This window comes from Dermochelys coriacea, chromosome 7 (genome assembly GCF_009764565.3).
Source record: "Dermochelys coriacea isolate rDerCor1 chromosome 7, rDerCor1.pri.v4, whole genome shotgun sequence".
NCBI lineage: Eukaryota > Metazoa > Chordata > Testudines > Dermochelyidae > Dermochelys > Dermochelys coriacea.
Window position 1 is genome coordinate 127,051,666 of NC_050074.1, and position 15,995 is coordinate 127,067,660.

Here is a 15,995-nt window from a genome sequence, read left to right on the forward strand (position 1 = left end):
TGATCACTGCAGAGGGCACAGGCATGAATTGCTGACACCCAGGGACAGGTACTGCAGTGTTCCACCAATCCCCTAAGAACAGCAAGGAGGGGGAGTGAGAAATCAGCAGCACAAAGCCTTGCCACCAGGTGTCCTTCAGCTAGGAGAGATAGCTGCCCTCCCCAACCCAGCATGGCACAGGCAGGGGCCTGCACCAGAAAGGGATTACTGAAATCACACAGCCATTGTTATTACTAGATCAAAGTAAACCTGAGACACAACTGTGCTCCCACAGCTGTTAGAGCAAGGCAGCTGCACTCAGCTGACGCCACCTCCAACACACACAGTGTTAAGACCAAGGCTACACACAGAAACAGCACCATGTTACTCAGAAGTAGCAAGAAGGGCAGAGTATGTTCCGCATCCTCCCTGAAACAGTTCCCATGCCAAGTACAGGCAAGGCCCACATTTCTTCTGCCCTCCAGCAAGGTCAGCTTGGAGGGCAGGGGAAGGAAGAGATGCCACACCTAGGGCTTTTCCTAGACCTTGTGGCAGCGGCAAGGGAGACCAGAGCTGCTGCTGCCACCAGAGTCACTTACTCGAAAACATTTATTTTCACAAACACAAATTTACACACCAAACAAGACAAATAATACACTGCACTTATAAATAAATATGGGAAAGGGAGGGGTAGGCCAGGATACTGCCCAGATTGTCAGCACCTGCCCCACAATCAGAACACGCAAGAGGCAGTGAGAGTGAGAACCTTCTGAACAGAGAACAGCCTGGTGTCTGTGGTTCCAGGACCAGGATCTCTGGGAGTCTCGGGGAGGGAAAGAGGAGTCATCTCCCTCCAGACTGACACAGGAAAGTCCCACCCTGACCTACCCACTCACCATGACTTCTAGCAGAGCACTCCCTCCCTATGTCAGTATCCTATTCCTCAGGACTCCCCCTCCCAGAAATAGTCAACAATGGCCACCAATCAGAACCTATCTTGAAAGCAGGGATGCTGGTCCAGGTATCTCACCCTGGGGGGGCTCAGTATCCAGAGGATGCCTCAGGTTCTGGTTCTCACACGCACAGGCCCAGAGAATAGAGGCTGCCAGGACCAGAAGAGGCCTAAGATTCTATGGCTGGTTTGGTTTGGGAACAGGATTTCATGCAACAGGAATCATGAGGATAAACTCAGGCCTCCACTCCCTGCTTTAAGGGCTAAACAGAGGCAACTGGTGCTGCTCTCAGGGGTCCTTGTATCTGTCCTTTAAGGGAAGGGGCAGGGGTGGTCTTCAGCACCACTAATTCCCTGGGAACCACAGAGCTCAACCCGCCACTTCAGAATCTCTCCCACACTAAGGGGGTGGGACTTTCCTCTGCAGTGCCTGGCTCAGAAAAGGGAGCTTAGGCCCAGCTCTGCTAGGGGAAACCCTACTTCTCAGGGCCCATCTTGGGGTGGGGGTCATGCCTCAGACAAGGCTGCACAGGTGGCTCTTTGCTTTTTGGTTCCTCAATGCAGTGGCTCAGGTGTGACGCTGCAGCTGGTCTGACCTGGGATCCAGCTCTGGCAGGACGGCACTGGAGGGTGCAGAGGATGGGGCAACATCTGGATTTCAGAAGGAGCTGAGAGAGAGTGATAGGGAGATGTTTAGGGCCAAACTCTTTCCCACGAAGGGGACCCAAAGAGCCACCCCAGGGAGAGGAAGACCCACTTCAGGGGAGAAGGCCCTCTCCTGGCTGAACCCAGGGATCCTCTGTTTGGCTCCAGAACAGAGCACTAACAGGCAGCCGCAAATCACCTTCCCAAGGAGCCACTGACAGAAACCAAACCCAACCCAACCAGAAACTGCCCAGGCAGCTGCAGAGTAAAGCACTCCAGCTTGCAAGACTTCATTTCTGTAAAATAACTCTAGCCCCCACCCCAAACCATGTCAGGGAAGCAGGTCAAGGGAGGGCGCTATAGCACAAACTCCCCACTCCCCAAGTCCAGGTGGTTTGTCCCACAGCAGGCTCCATTTACCATGATATATGGGTGCTGATTTCATGTCCTTCCTGGTACCTTCTGGACTGGCAACAGGTTACTCCCACAGGAAGCGCACATACCAGATGGTCTCATTCTTCAGCTGGGGCCCAAACAGGGGGTTTGCCTGAGCCAAGATGGCTATTAGCCAGCTGTAAAGAACAGACAATGAATGACTCTTCCCCCGTGAAGACCAGCAGGAGCTGTCAGGCACTACAGAACACCCCAAAGGGAAGGTACTAAGGGGGCACGTGTGGTTCAAACTCAGGGTTTGAAACTGGAGGTGGCAAAGAGTGAAGAAATCTGCTAGGCATCTGGGTAAGAAGGGAGAGGAATTGGAAATTACAGGCTTGTACACTACGGGCACCAGAGCAGCACAGCTACAGTGCTGTAATGCCATAGTGCAGATGCTTCCCACAGCAACAAGAAGGGGTTTTCGCCATCACTGTAGGAACTCCACTTCCCCACACAGCGGTAGCTAGGCTGACAGAAGCATTCTTCCAGCAACCTAGCCATGTCTACTCTGGGGGTTAGTTGGCATAGTTATGGTACTCAAGGGTGTGAATTTTTCAGCTACGCCAATCTAAACCTTAAGTGTGGACCAGACCTTGCTATAGCTGGTATTATTGAGACCCTGTGGGTCAATTCACACCTGGAATGTTAAAGTCATTGGTTACAACCTCTTATAAAAGATGGAGTGGCTAAAACAGGAGTGTGCGGGAAGTGGCACTCTACCTCAAAGACACTTGTTATTCATAACTCAGAATCACAGTTTCTTGAAGGTATATGGATCCATGTGCTAACTAACAAAGCCCAGAATGGGGTACTGGTGGGGACTGTTACAGAATATTGACAAAACCAGAGAACAGGATAAGTTACTCCTTAGGCACCTGTGTGTAAGGTATGGGGGAAGAACTGTTGCTGTACAGGGGACTTCCATGTGGGAGATCTGGCTGCATAAGCCCTCTAGCATAAGAAAAACTTAGTTTCTAAAATGTACAATTTTCTAACACAGAAGATGTATTGCTCCCAACATAAAGTAACTACTTTGAACCTCAGTAGGATGGATAAAGATTGATTAATCATTCGACTGGAAGTTGGTGGTCGCCTAGGAGACTAGCGATCATGATTTGATTACAGTCATTATGGACAGAGGATAGCCCCAACTCGTAATTTTTATCTGTCTGTGTCTGTCTGTCTGACACAGCTTCAAAAGGGCTAATTTCCCAAACCTGAGAAAAATGAGTGAAGTTGATTGGGAGGAAAATTTTAGACAGAAAAATATGAATAAAAATTAAGAGTTTCTTTATGAAGAGCTTCTTAGATGGCCCCAAACCCCCACAATTCCATAACCAATAAAGTGGACAACTTTGAATAAAAGCTTATCCTGGTTCAGTGGGAAACTGAAGGCAGATATTAGAAATTTATATAAACACACTGGGGAGAGGGGGAAATGAGCAATTGATATAAATTAGTTATGAAGTGTAGAAAACGTATAAGGGAAGCTGAAGGCTACACAAGAAAAAAAAAATCCATGGCTGACATGAAGAAGGTACATTAGCAATAAAAGAAATCCTAACAATGGTCCAGGCCCATTACTTGAGATGGTAAACGAGACAGACGTGTTCAATCAATATTTCTGTTCTCTCTGCCCCACTGATGTTCATTTTACTAAGTTTTGCAATATCAGGGAAATTCCAGAAGAGCGCTAGTGTGCCAAAACGGCAAGTGGGATTACCTAGGTAATTACAGGCTGGTTACCTTGACATCAGTCACAGGCAAGCTAATGGAAAAGCTGGTACCACCTCAAATCAATAAAGAATTAAAGAGTGGGAATATATATAATTAATGGCAGTCAACATGGTTTTATGGAAAAGAGGGCTTGTCAAATAAACCCAACTCCATTCTTTGATGAGATTACAAGTTTGATTGATAAAAGGTAAGCGCATAGTTGTAATATACTTTGACTTAGTACCACATGACATTCTGATTAAAAAATTAGCACTATACAATATCTGTAGAGTACACATTAAATGGATTAAAAACTGACCGACAAGTCTGAACAGGCAGTTGTCAATGGGGAATCATCATCAAATGGAGGTGTTTCTAGTGGGGTTCTGAGGGACCGGTTCTAGGCCGGACGCCATTCAATGTTTTTAATCAAAAGCGTGGAAGTAAATATAAAAGTACTGCTGATAAATCTGCAGAAGACACTGAGATTGGCAGAATAGTAAATAATGATAAGGACAGGACAGTCACCTAGAGTGATCCAAATCACTTGATAAACTGGGCCCAAACAACCTGTATGTTAATGCAGCCAAATGCAAGGTCACACCTCTAAGTACAAGGTGTGCAGGCCATCATGTAGAATAAATACAAAATTAGAGAATTAAAGTGAGCTTAAGTTTGGTTAAAGAAATGTGTTGTAAGAAAGGCCCTGACTAGCAAGTAAAAGAAAGCAAGAGTTATAAGGGCAGAAAGAAAGAAGTAGGGAGGACGTCTGGTTCAAAGAATAACTGAGCAGATAAGGGCATGTTACTAAAAAGAAGGCCTCTGGTGATAGGGGTGACTGCAGATGATTTTAAATAAGACAAACGATCTGTCTTAAAATGAGCTGACATGGCCCTTCCCAACCCATACCAGTGTTATCTTAAAAGCAAAACCTATGTGAACCTAGGTGCAATGGATAATCTGATACTTATTGAGCATATGCATAGTCGTCTAGCCAAGAGAAGGCATCTTCAGTGGCGTGATGTAGTTCTTCTAGGCCAGGGGTGGCCAACCTGTGGCTCCAGAGCCACATGCGGCTCTTCAGAAGTTAATATGCGGCCCCTTGTATAGGCACCGACTCCGGGGCTGGAGCTACAGGCGCCAACTATCTAATGTGCCGGGGAGTGCTCACTGCTCAACCCTGGCTCTGCCACAGGCCCTGCGCCCACTCCACCCCTTCTCACCCTCTCCGAGCCCCGCCGTGCCCTTGCTCCTCCCCCCAGAGCCTCCTGCACGCCACGAAACAGCTGATCAGAAGGTGCAGGAAGGGAGGGGGAGGCACTGATCGGAGGGGTTGCCAGTGGGTGGGAGGTGCTGGGGGGAGCTGTTGAGGGGCTGCTGACATATTACTGTGGCTCTTTGGCAATGTCCACTGGTAAATTCTGGCTCCTTCTCAAGCTCAGGTTGGCCACCCTGTTTTAGGCCACCGTTGAACCAAATTGACAGGCATTCATCGACCTGTGTCATCGTCTGTGTCGCGCTGCAGCTGTACAAAGGCTGTCACGAAGGCCCCAGCGATACTGGTTGGCTGCACAGAGACCTTGCCTGGTCTGGAACCTGTTCAACAGGGATCACTGATGACGGGGCAGGTCAAAACCAGGCAGGCAAATTGTGGGGTCGGCGACGAGGGACTGGTTGGGGATTATAACAGACACCCATTCCTCTCGCAGAGTGGTTCTGCCCTAACATCCTGGCCTGGCAGATGAGACCATAATGGGCGACGTGATGGCAAACGTGCAGCTGGTGGTTTAAAAAGGTCATTGTGCAGCAGCAGGCTTGAATTAGTGCATACTTTCTCCAGTAAATTGCCAGTCGCAACCTCTCAACCAATATGAAGAAGAGCAATATTGCTCAGAACTGGAAGCCATGGGAATAGAGTCGGATGCAGGGTGCTGGAGATGATACGCATGGTGGCATGTAACTGCGTAGCCACCAGATTGGTGTGTGACGATCGACTCCAGACTAGGAATAAGAGGTGGCAAGAGCTGATGTCCGCAAAGTTGGAGCACGAGCACCCCACGATGAACCTGCTAGTTTGCTAAGAAGATTGTTGTGTGTCTTAACTCTAGTAAGATGAGGCCCTGAAACATAAACCCTTAGATCAGAGGCTCGGTGTGAGGCTTAACGCCTGAACTAAAGTAATGGTCAAGACTTTGCTAACATAAAGCAAAGTTAAGCAGTAAGCCAGAGGCAGGCCTTGCTCACAGAAGCTGGCAAAGAAAGGGCTGATGTTGCAAAAATACACATACCTAAAAGGTACTGGACACTAGAGATACAAACATATGCCAGGATGATACCAGAACACTCCGATACTTGCACATTACACAAAGATAAAGAACAGAAGGACCCATCCTAAAGACAGGGGCAAAAGGGTAATATGATGGATAGAGTTGTTTTGTTCGAACCAACATGTACAAGGTGAGAGGCGGCACCTTACTGCATAGAGGGGTTGTACTTTGCTATGTAGAGTGGTTGCACTTCAATACGTCAGGAGTGATGTGTAACTGGTTTGTACCAGTTGTGTATAAGAATGGACCCTTGGGGCGGTGTCTTTGTCTGGCCTGGGGGCAGTGGAGTATCCTGCCACTGACTGAGCCGGTCCATTGTCAGAGGGCACGTATTCATAGTATGTCCTGTCGAGTCTGCAGGGAACTATTACTGTGCTTCGTTTGACAATAAACCTGGCCGGGTGCCTTCGTACCTTATCAGTGTGGGGTCATTGGGGGTTCTCGGGATCTGCTGTGTCAGCGATCTGCGCAGAGCCGGGGCAGCACACAGAGGGAACACACACACGCAGCCAACTGTTATCAACATTGAACAGAGCAGAGCACCACACCAGTGGCATCTGACAACATTAACTTTAGCTGCTGTCTTCTTCAGGTGGGCATGGTGACTCAGTGTGTGGTCTAAGGTCACCCCTAGATAGAATGGTTCTACTTCATGTTTCACCTTCTGACCAGTCAGGTAAACATTCAGTTCTCAGATAAACCGTGGGGCAGCAAAGAGGGAGGAAAGGCCGTGTGGAGAAAGGTGGTTGTTGTAAATGTCATCTGGGTTAAGACTGGAAATAAGGGTGAACTGTCTCCAATCGATTTTCAGGAGAAGTCAGTGCTTGGCTATGATATCACTTGTTTGCTGAAGGGTATAAGAAGTGAACACTTAAAGGGTTCATTGCTAATACGTGCCAGATCACGTTGGAGCCGAGCAGTATGGGTCTGAGTATCCTTGGGCTTATCGTGCTTGTAAGGATCTTGATCACATGCATATGAATGTTTTGTTACTGTCTGGACATAGTAAACTGCTTATTATTTAGGCATGTTTAGAGCAATTGTATAAATGCCATTCAGGCTTTGGATTTAATAAAAGAATTTCTGGTGAAATAAGTGTCGTGGTAATGCCCTAGGTAAATAATATTAATTCCAGCACAGCCCTACAGAATGCAGGTCTGTATTCCAGAAAGCAGTGACTCCAAGGTATGTAGGGGGTTACAGTGGTCAAGCAACTCTATGTGAGCTCCTGTGCCATGCTGTGGCAACAAGGGCTAATGCATTCTGCAGATGTAAAAACTGGGGAGGAGGAGCACACAGGTGATTTTACCTCTGTGTAGGCATTGGCGAAGGCTACCGTTGGAATGGAGTCCAGCTCTAGTGTTCATATTGAAAAAGGGATCTTGAAAAACTGTAGAGAGTGCAAAAAGAAAAGGAGTACTTGTGGCACCTTAGAGATCGGATGCATCCGACGAAGTGAGCTGTAGCTCACGAAAGCTTACGCTCAAATAAATGTGTTAGTCTCTAAGGTGCCACAAGTCCTCCTTTTCTTTTTGCGAATACAGACTAACACGGCGGCTACTCCGAAACCTGTAGAGAGTGCAAATGCCTTTGAAGGAGAGATGTTGCTAGTTCAACCTGTTTAGTTTATCAAAGCCAAGATGGAGAGGAGAGCTGATTGCAGCGTAAAAGAATCTTCATTAGCAAAAGACACCAGGTACTAAAAGGCTCGATCCATCCAGCTGAGAGAGACAGAGCAAGTCAACGGCTGAGGTCAGGCACATTCACATTGGAGAGAACAGGTTTAAATTTCTAACAGTGACGGGGAGGAGCCTCCGGAACAGCCTCCCCAGGGAAGCGGCGGAGTCTCCATCCCTCCACACCAAGCCCGACGGCCCAGGGCGGGGGAACGGGGGGCGGGGGGCACCGTATGGCTTTCCCGCGAGGGGGCCGGTCAGACTAACAGCCCCTCTGCTCCTACAACTCGACGGACCCCACAGCGCAGGCCGGGCCCGGGGGACCCGCAGCCGCTCCAGAGGGGCGGCCTGAGCCCGGCGAGGGGCCGACACACCCACCGGCGCCACCCACCGGCCGGGCCCGCGCCGCCGCCAGCCCCGCCCGCACTCACAAGAGGTAGCAGCACACGGCGCCGGTGACCAGCATGGTGATGGTGACCCTGCGGAGAGAGAGGCCGGTTAGCGGAGGCGGCGGACCGGACCGGACCGGACCGGACCGGACCTGCGGGGGGGAGGGGCGGCGGCCCCGAGCGCTTACCCGCGGTTGGGCCCCTTGGGCACGAACCAGGGCGCGGCGACGCCCACGAGGCCCCAGAAGGCGGAGAAGAGGATCAGCGGGAGCGCGAAGCTGTGCGCGGTCATGGCGGCCGGGCGAGAGAACCGAGCCTTCTCCGCCCCACCAGCGCAGCCACCGTAGCGAGCCGCGGCCGCGGCCGCCGCGCCGCCCCGCCCCCTCGAGACCCATTGGCCCACGCAACCGCTCGCTCCCGCCCATTGGCGCAATCCGAGTTAGAGCGGGCGCCCCGCCCACGGCGGCCGCCTCCATTGGCCAGTTGCCGGGCGGTGACGTAAGCGTGGGGCTGCAGCGGCCTGGACCGGCCGCTAGGGGGAGACGGGGTGGGGCCCTGCGCGTCCGCCGCGCGTCCTCCCGCCCCGAGCGGGGGGGCCTCGCTGACAGCGCGTGCGCAGTGCTGGATGGGGGCGCTCCCGGCCGGTGAGACTCCGCCCCCCATGTGCCGCTGCCGGCGGCCCCCGCTCTCCCCGCGGGGAAGGGGCGGGGCTCCGCGGAGCGGCTGAGGCCGCGGCGAGCCCCCCCCTCGCAGCGAGGCCAGGCCGCAGCAGCACGAACACCCGGGAGCGCCGGGAACCCGCCGTTCTGCCAAGGGCGGGGCCCTGCCTCGCGCCGAGCCCCCGCTGCAAGCAGGGCGGGAGCAGCCGGGCCACGAGCGTCGCCGCGCCCGCGAGCCCGGACGGTCGATGCCCAGCCCGCGCTCCCAAGCGCGCCTTCGGCGTCGGAGCTGGCTGCGAGGCGCGGAGCGGAGCGCGGCGCTTCCCCCGACAGCCTCCAGCGGAGACCCGGCCCCGCGCGTCCCAGCAGGTTACGCCGACCCTCGGAAACCGGTATAACGGCGGCGCTTGCGCGCGTTCGCCCAGCGCTCCTGTTGGCGCGGCGCAGCCCGGTGCTGCTCCCCATCTCCCGCGCTAGGAGGCGCGGGACGGCGGCGTGGGTTGAGTGCCTCGTGGGTGCAGGCGCAAGGACCCTGGATACAGATTGTTCCATCCCATCATTCCACGGGCTTTCAACAGCCCCTCTTAGCTGTGTGCCCGCCCTACCTGAGAGGCTGGATCACGCACTGCTGTCTAGCCTTGTGGTCACTGTTACGCACACATCACAGATGGATACGAAGTCTATCAGGACCTCCTAAACTGAACAGGAATCAGAGTTGCCTGACCAGCTGTGTGCCATGGAAAGAAACCCCACCAGATTACTTTTGGCATTTCCAAAACAGCTGCATGCAGTGGACCATTGCTTTTGGGTTCAAGAAACAAGCACCAAGTGGTGGCATTGCATTCTTATGCAGGTTTGGGATGACAAGCAGTGGCTGCAGAATCTTCTGATGTGGAAAGCCACCTTCCTGGAACTTTGTGCAGACCTCACCCCAACACAAGGACACCAAAATAAGAGCTGCCCTCTTGACGGAGAAGCGCATAGCATGGCACATCATCTTGCAATTAAGAATATCAATAGAAAGGGGTACTTCTCTATGGTATGGTAGGGTCTTGTGGATCACACTGGCTGTTTCACACTGACAAAAACACAGGATAGTTTGGGAAGGTGCATAACACACCCATCTTCAGGAACACTGGCCTCTACAGAAAGCTTCAAGCAGCAACTTTCTTTCCAGACCAGAAGATTCCCATAGGTCTCTCAGGATCACTATGGGCATTTCCACATCCCCTAGTGCAGTGATTCCCAAACTCGGGGCACCGCTTCTTCAGAGAAAGCCCCTGGCGGGCCGGGCCGGTTTGCTTACCTGCCGTGTCCACCGGTTCGGCCGATCGTGGCTCTGACTAGCTGCAGTTTGCCTCTCCAGGCCAATGGGGGCTGCGGGAAGGGCGGCCAGCACATCCCTCGGCCCATGTCGCTTCCCGCAGCCCCCATTAGCGTAGAGCGGAGAACCATGGCCAGTGGGAGCCGTGATCGGCGGAACCTGCAGGCACGGCCGGTAAACAAACTGGCCCGGCCCACCAGGGGCTTTCCCCTAGTTTGGGAAGCACTGCAATAGGGGATGTTGAAATGCCCATAGTGATCCTGAGAGACCCAGTGTACCCCTTACTCCCATGGCTCATGAAGTCTTACTTGGGAAACCTGGACCTCAGCAAGGAGCACTTCAACAATAGGCTGAGCAGGTGCAGAAACACTATAGAATATGCCTTGAGCAGATTAAAAGCATGTTGGTGCTGCCTTTATGGCAGGATAGACCTAAATGAGGAAAACATTCCCATGTTCATAGCAGCCTGCTGTGCACTCCATAACACTGTGAGGCTAAGGATGAAAAATTTCCCCCGGGGTGGAGTGTGGAGATGGATCACCTGGCAGCTGATTTTGAGCAGCCAGATACTAGGGCTAGTAGAGGGGCACAATGGGTGGGTGGTGGGGGGGGGGGGGAAACGGCTATTCAAATCCAAGAGGCTTTGAGGCACCATCTTGATAGCGAGCACGAGTAATGTGTCTTTCCATACAGCACAGTCATGCTTTATTTGCTGAAAATTTTGGATTCCTGACTCTGATTTATGGTCAGCAAATGATCAAATTGCCACGGTGTATTTATTCCAACAGCAACCACCATGTGTAGGAGACAAAGATCAGCTATCTTTCAGGGAGTTTGTTTTTATTAAATACCAACTAACAACAAAAACAAAAGACTTGACGGCAAGGGAGATAACAGTAAAGGGCAATATAGGCTCTTATAACTGTCTAAGTCCAGCTAGAATTATGGAAGCTGTCTGAAGTGGTGGAGTGAACAGAGAACCAAGATGGGCCAGGAAGTTGCAAGGGATTTGTGGGAGAAGTTTGGGGAGGGCACGGAAAGCAGTTCTGTGTCGGCTGCGGGGGGAGGTGTCTGAGCATGCATATGTTCTGCCTGCAGTGTGATTAAGGACTTAAGCATCTCCTTTTGCTCCCTCCATCACTTTTATCATCCACATCTAACCTAGTAAAATTTGCTCCTGGCTCTTCTTTCTCTCCTGCCTATTTTAAAATTTTTCTTTGAAGTCTCTCTCCATGCCCTGTGTTTTTTGGCATTTGAGGCAGTGACCATGAGATGGTCAAGTTCAGGATCCTGACACAGGGAAGAAAGGAGAGCAGCAAAATACAGACCCTGGACTTCAGAAAAGCAGACTTTGACTCCCTCAGGGAACTGAAGGGCAGGATCCCCTGGGAGAATAACATGAGGGGGAAAGGAGTCCAGGAGAGCTGGCTGTATTTTAAAGAATCCTTATTGAGGTTACAGGGACAAGCCATCCCGATGTGTAGAAAGAATAGTAAATATGGAGGGCGACCAGCTTGGCTTCACAGTGAAATCCTTGCAGATCTTAAACACAAAAAAGAAGCTTACAAGAAGTGGAAGATTGGACAAATGACCAGGGAAGAGTATAAAAATATTGCTCATGCATGCAGGAGTGAAATCAGGAAGGCCTCATCACACCTGGAGTTGTAGCTAGCAAGAGATGTTAAGAGTAACAAGAAGGGTTTCTTCAGGTATGTTAGCAACAAGAAGTCAGTCAAGGGAACTGTGGGCCCCATACTGAATGAGGGAGGTAACCTAGTGACAGAGGATGTGGATAAAGCTAAATGTACTCAATGCTTTTTTTGCCTCTGTCTTCACGAACAAGGTCAGCTCCCAGACTAGTGCAGTGGGCAGCACAGCATGGGGAGGAGGTGACCAGCCCTCTGTGAAGAAGGAAGTGGTTGGGGACTATTTAGAAAAGCTGGACGAGCACAAGTCCATGGGGCTGGATGCGCTGCATCCGAGAGTGCTAAAGGAGTTGGGGGATGTGATTGCAGAGTCATTGGCCATTATCTTTGAAAACTCATGGTGATCGGGGGAAGTCCCAGACGACTGGAAAAAGGCTAATGTAGTGCCCATCTTTAAAAAAGGGAAGAAGGCGAATCCTGGGAACTACAGGTCAGTCAGCCTCACCTCAGTCCCTGGAAAAATCATGGAGCAGGTCCTCAAGGAATCAATTCTGAAGCACTCAGAGGAGAGGAAAGTGATCATAGATACTAAGATCAGAAGGGACCACTCTGATCATCTAGTCCGACCTCCTGCACAGTGCAGGCCACAGAATCTCACCCACCCACTCCTATGAAAAACCTCACCTATGTCTGAGCTATTGAAGTCCTTAAATCATGGTTTAAAGACTTCAAGGAGCAGAGAAGCTTCCCTCAAGTCACCCATGCCCCATGCTACAGAGGAAGGCGAAAAACCTCCAGGGCCTCTCCAATCTGCCCTGGAGGAAAATTCCTTCCCGACCCCAAATATGGCGATCAGCTAAACCCTGAGCATATGGGCAAGATTCACCAGCCAGATACCTAGGAAAGAATTTTCTATAGTAATTCAGATCCCATCCATCTAATATCCCATCTCAGGGGATTAGTCTTATTTACCCTGAATATTTAAAGATTACTTACCAAAATCCCATTATCCCATCATACCATCTCCTCCATAAACTTATCGAGTAGAATCTTAAAACCAGATAGATCTTTTGCCCCCACTGCTTCCCTTGGAAGGCTATTCCAAAACTTCACTCCTCTGATGGTTAGAAACCTTAGTCTAATTTCAAGTCTAAACTTCCTGGTGGCCAGTTTATACGCATTTGTTCTTGTGTCCACATTGGTGCTGAGCTGAAATAATTCCTCTCCCTCTCCTGTATTTATCCCTCTGATATATTTATAGAGAGCAATTATATCTCCCCTCAACCTTCTTTTAGTTAGGCTAAATAAGCCAAGCTCCTTAAGTCTCCTTTCATAAGACAAGTTTTCCATTCCTCGGATCATCCTAGTAGCCCTTCTCTGTACCCGCTCCAGTTTGAATTCATCCTTTTTAAACAGAAACAGTCAGCATGGATTCACCAAGGGCAAGTCATGCCTGACTAATCTAATTGCCTTCTATGACCAGATAACTGGCTCTGTGGATGAGGGGAAAGCAGTGGATGTGTTGTTCCTTGACTTTAGCAAAGCTTTTGACACGGTCTCCCACAGTATTCTTGCCAGCAAGTTGAAGAAGTATGGGCTGGATGAATGGACTATAAGGTGGATAGAAATCTGGCTAGATTGTCAGGCTCAACGGGTAGTGATCAATGGCTCCATGTCTAGTTGGCAGCCGGTATCAAGTGGAGTGCCCCAAGGGTCAGTCCTCGGGCCGGTTTTGTTCAATATCTTCATAAATGATCTGGAGGATGGCGTGGATTGCACCCTCAGCAAGTTTGCAGATGACACTAAACTGGGAGGAGAGGTAAATACGCTGGACGGTAGGGACAGGATACAAAGGGCCCTAGACAAATTAGAGGATTGGGCCAAAAGAAATCTGATGAGGTTCAACAAGGACAAGTTCAGAGTCCTGCACTTAGGACTGAAAAATCCCATGCACCGCTACAGACTGGGGACCGAATGGCTCGGCAGCAGTTCTGCAGAAAAGGACCTAGGGGTTTTGGTGGACGAGAAGCTGGATATGAGTCAACAGTGTGCCCTTGTTGCCAAGAAGGCCAATAGCATTTTGGGATGTATAAGTAGGGGCATTGCCATCAGATCGAGGGACGTGATTGTTCCCCTGTGTTCGACATTGGTGAGGCCTCCTCTGGAGTACTGTGTCCAGTTTTGGGCCCCACACTACAAGAAGGATGTGGAAAAATAGGAAAACGTCCAGCGGAGAGCAACAAAAATGATTAGGGGACTGGAACACATGACTTATGAGGAAAGGCTGAGGGAACTGAAATTGTTTAGTCTGCGGAAGAGAAGAATGAGGGGGGATTTGATAGCTGCTTTCAAGTACCTGAAAGGGGATTCCAAAGAGAATGGATCTAGACTGTTCTCAGTGGTAGCAGATGACAGAACGAGGCGTAATGGTGTCAACTTGCAGTGGGGGAGGTTTAGGTTGGATATTAGGAAAAACTTTTTCACTAGGAGAGTAGTAAAACACTGGAATGCTTTACCTAGGGAGGTGATGGAATCTCCTTCCTTAGAAGTTTTTAAGATCAGGCTTCAGAAAGCACTGGCTGGGCTGATTTAGTTGGGGATTGGTCCTGCTTTGAGCAGGGGGTTGGACTAGATGACCTCCTGAGGTCCCTTCCAACCCTGATATTCTATGATTCTGTGATTGGAGCACTTCTCAAAACATGTCCTCTTTGCTCCTGCTTAGTCGCTTCCTTATCTGGTGGAGGCGCTGCACTGGTGTATAAGGGGTTCCCCTGAAGGCCACATCTGCTGAAGCACAAGAAACAAACAGAAGCATGATTATTAGTGTACCACACAGCATTAAATAATTATCCTATAATACGTCCCTTTTAAAATATAAATCAGTTTCTCATTGTCCCTTGGCAAGTACAGAGCTTGGCGAATGTCCTAAACATGGTGAGTTTCGCCCAGGAGACAGGGCTCAAGATGGGGGAGAGGGTTTAGGTGGCTTTTTAAGGAGATCACTGCAGGCAACTGAGGACAATATTGTAAATTCTGCCATCATTTCCCTCAGGCGGGCGTCTCTGATGCCAGTCTCTCTCTCCTGAGGGTATGCAAGGGTGCATCTCCTGCATGCCTGCATCTTCTGACTGGGTCCCTATACTGCTCCCTGGGTGCCGCTTTGGTCCCTGGCACAAGTGATTGCCGATTGGCATGGGAAAGTTTCCTATGATGTGGGAAGGAACAAAGCAGCTCTGCCACGGAACCTTCCGCAGAGGATTGGAGAGTACCTCCAGGAAAGTTTCCTAGAGATCTGTCTGGAGGATTCACTTGAAATCTCAGTGTGAATTAAGACACAGTTCTGCCGCACGGTTTAGCTGCGTAGGGGAATGAGAAGCACACGCAAACACAGCTAGTCTTGTACATTTCTATCCCTTCATGCACTTCTAGAATATACAGAGCAAAGGACTGCTCTACCTCATATAACCAATCATCATCAACTCAAAAAGATCACTTACCAGAGCACTTGTGGCACCTTAGAGACTAAAATTTATTTGAGCATAAGATGCATCCGATGAAGTGAGCTGTAGCTCACGAAAGCTTATGCTCAAATAAATTTGTTAGTCTCTAAGGTGCCACAAGTACTCCTTTTCTTTTTGCGAATACAGACTAACACGGCTGCTACTCTGAAACTTACCAGAGTTTTCCTCTTCTGCATCATGCGTGCCAGAGACAGACTCCTGGGACTGGCTAGACCGCTCCAGAGTGGACAAGAGATCCTGATTCGCTGCGTCAACGGAAGACCCTGCTGTGTGCTCCACATCGTCCTCCACCTTGACCTCGTCCATGACTTTGGGGTTAAGTTCGCTGTGTCCAGCCCCACTGAAGCATCCACGGGGCTCTTGGTAGAGGTAGTGAGGATGCTGCCGAGGATGGCGTCCAGCTCCTTATAGAAGCAGCAAATTTTCGGCACAGCACCAGAGCAACAGTTTGACTCCTTGCCTTCTGGTACGCCTGCCTCAACTCCTTTATCTTCCCACGGCACTGTTGTGTGCCCCCTTCATAGCCCTTATTCAACATGCCATGAAAAATCTGACCATAGGTATCGAAGTTCCCACAGCTGGAGTGGAGCTGGGACTGCACAGCCTCCTCTCCCCACAGTGCCAGCAGATCCAACAACTCAGCTGTGCTCCGAGCGAGAGAGTGTTTTCTGTGTGGAGCTGCTATGGTCAGCTGGGAAGATGCAATGTGAGCTCTCCACACCGAGC

The 15,995-nt window shown here is 50.4% G+C and overlaps 1 protein-coding gene across 1 annotated transcript; it reads right to left on the reverse strand.

Annotated features, from left to right (window-relative positions):
- Nucleotides 1-570: 570 nt before the first annotated feature.
- Nucleotides 571-8,540, reverse strand: ATP6V0E2 (ATPase H+ transporting V0 subunit e2). The gene is made up of 4 exons (XM_038411699.2): nucleotides 8,308-8,540; nucleotides 8,162-8,209; nucleotides 1,997-2,148; nucleotides 571-1,599 (listed from the first exon to the last, which is right to left on the reverse strand). Exons 1-3 carry the CDS (start codon nucleotides 8,409-8,411, stop codon nucleotides 2,055-2,057), a joined length of 246 nt encoding a protein of 81 aa, XP_038267627.1. The 5' UTR covers nucleotides 8,412-8,540; the 3' UTR covers nucleotides 571-1,599; nucleotides 1,997-2,054.
- Between the last annotated feature and the right edge of the window lie 7,455 nt (nucleotides 8,541-15,995).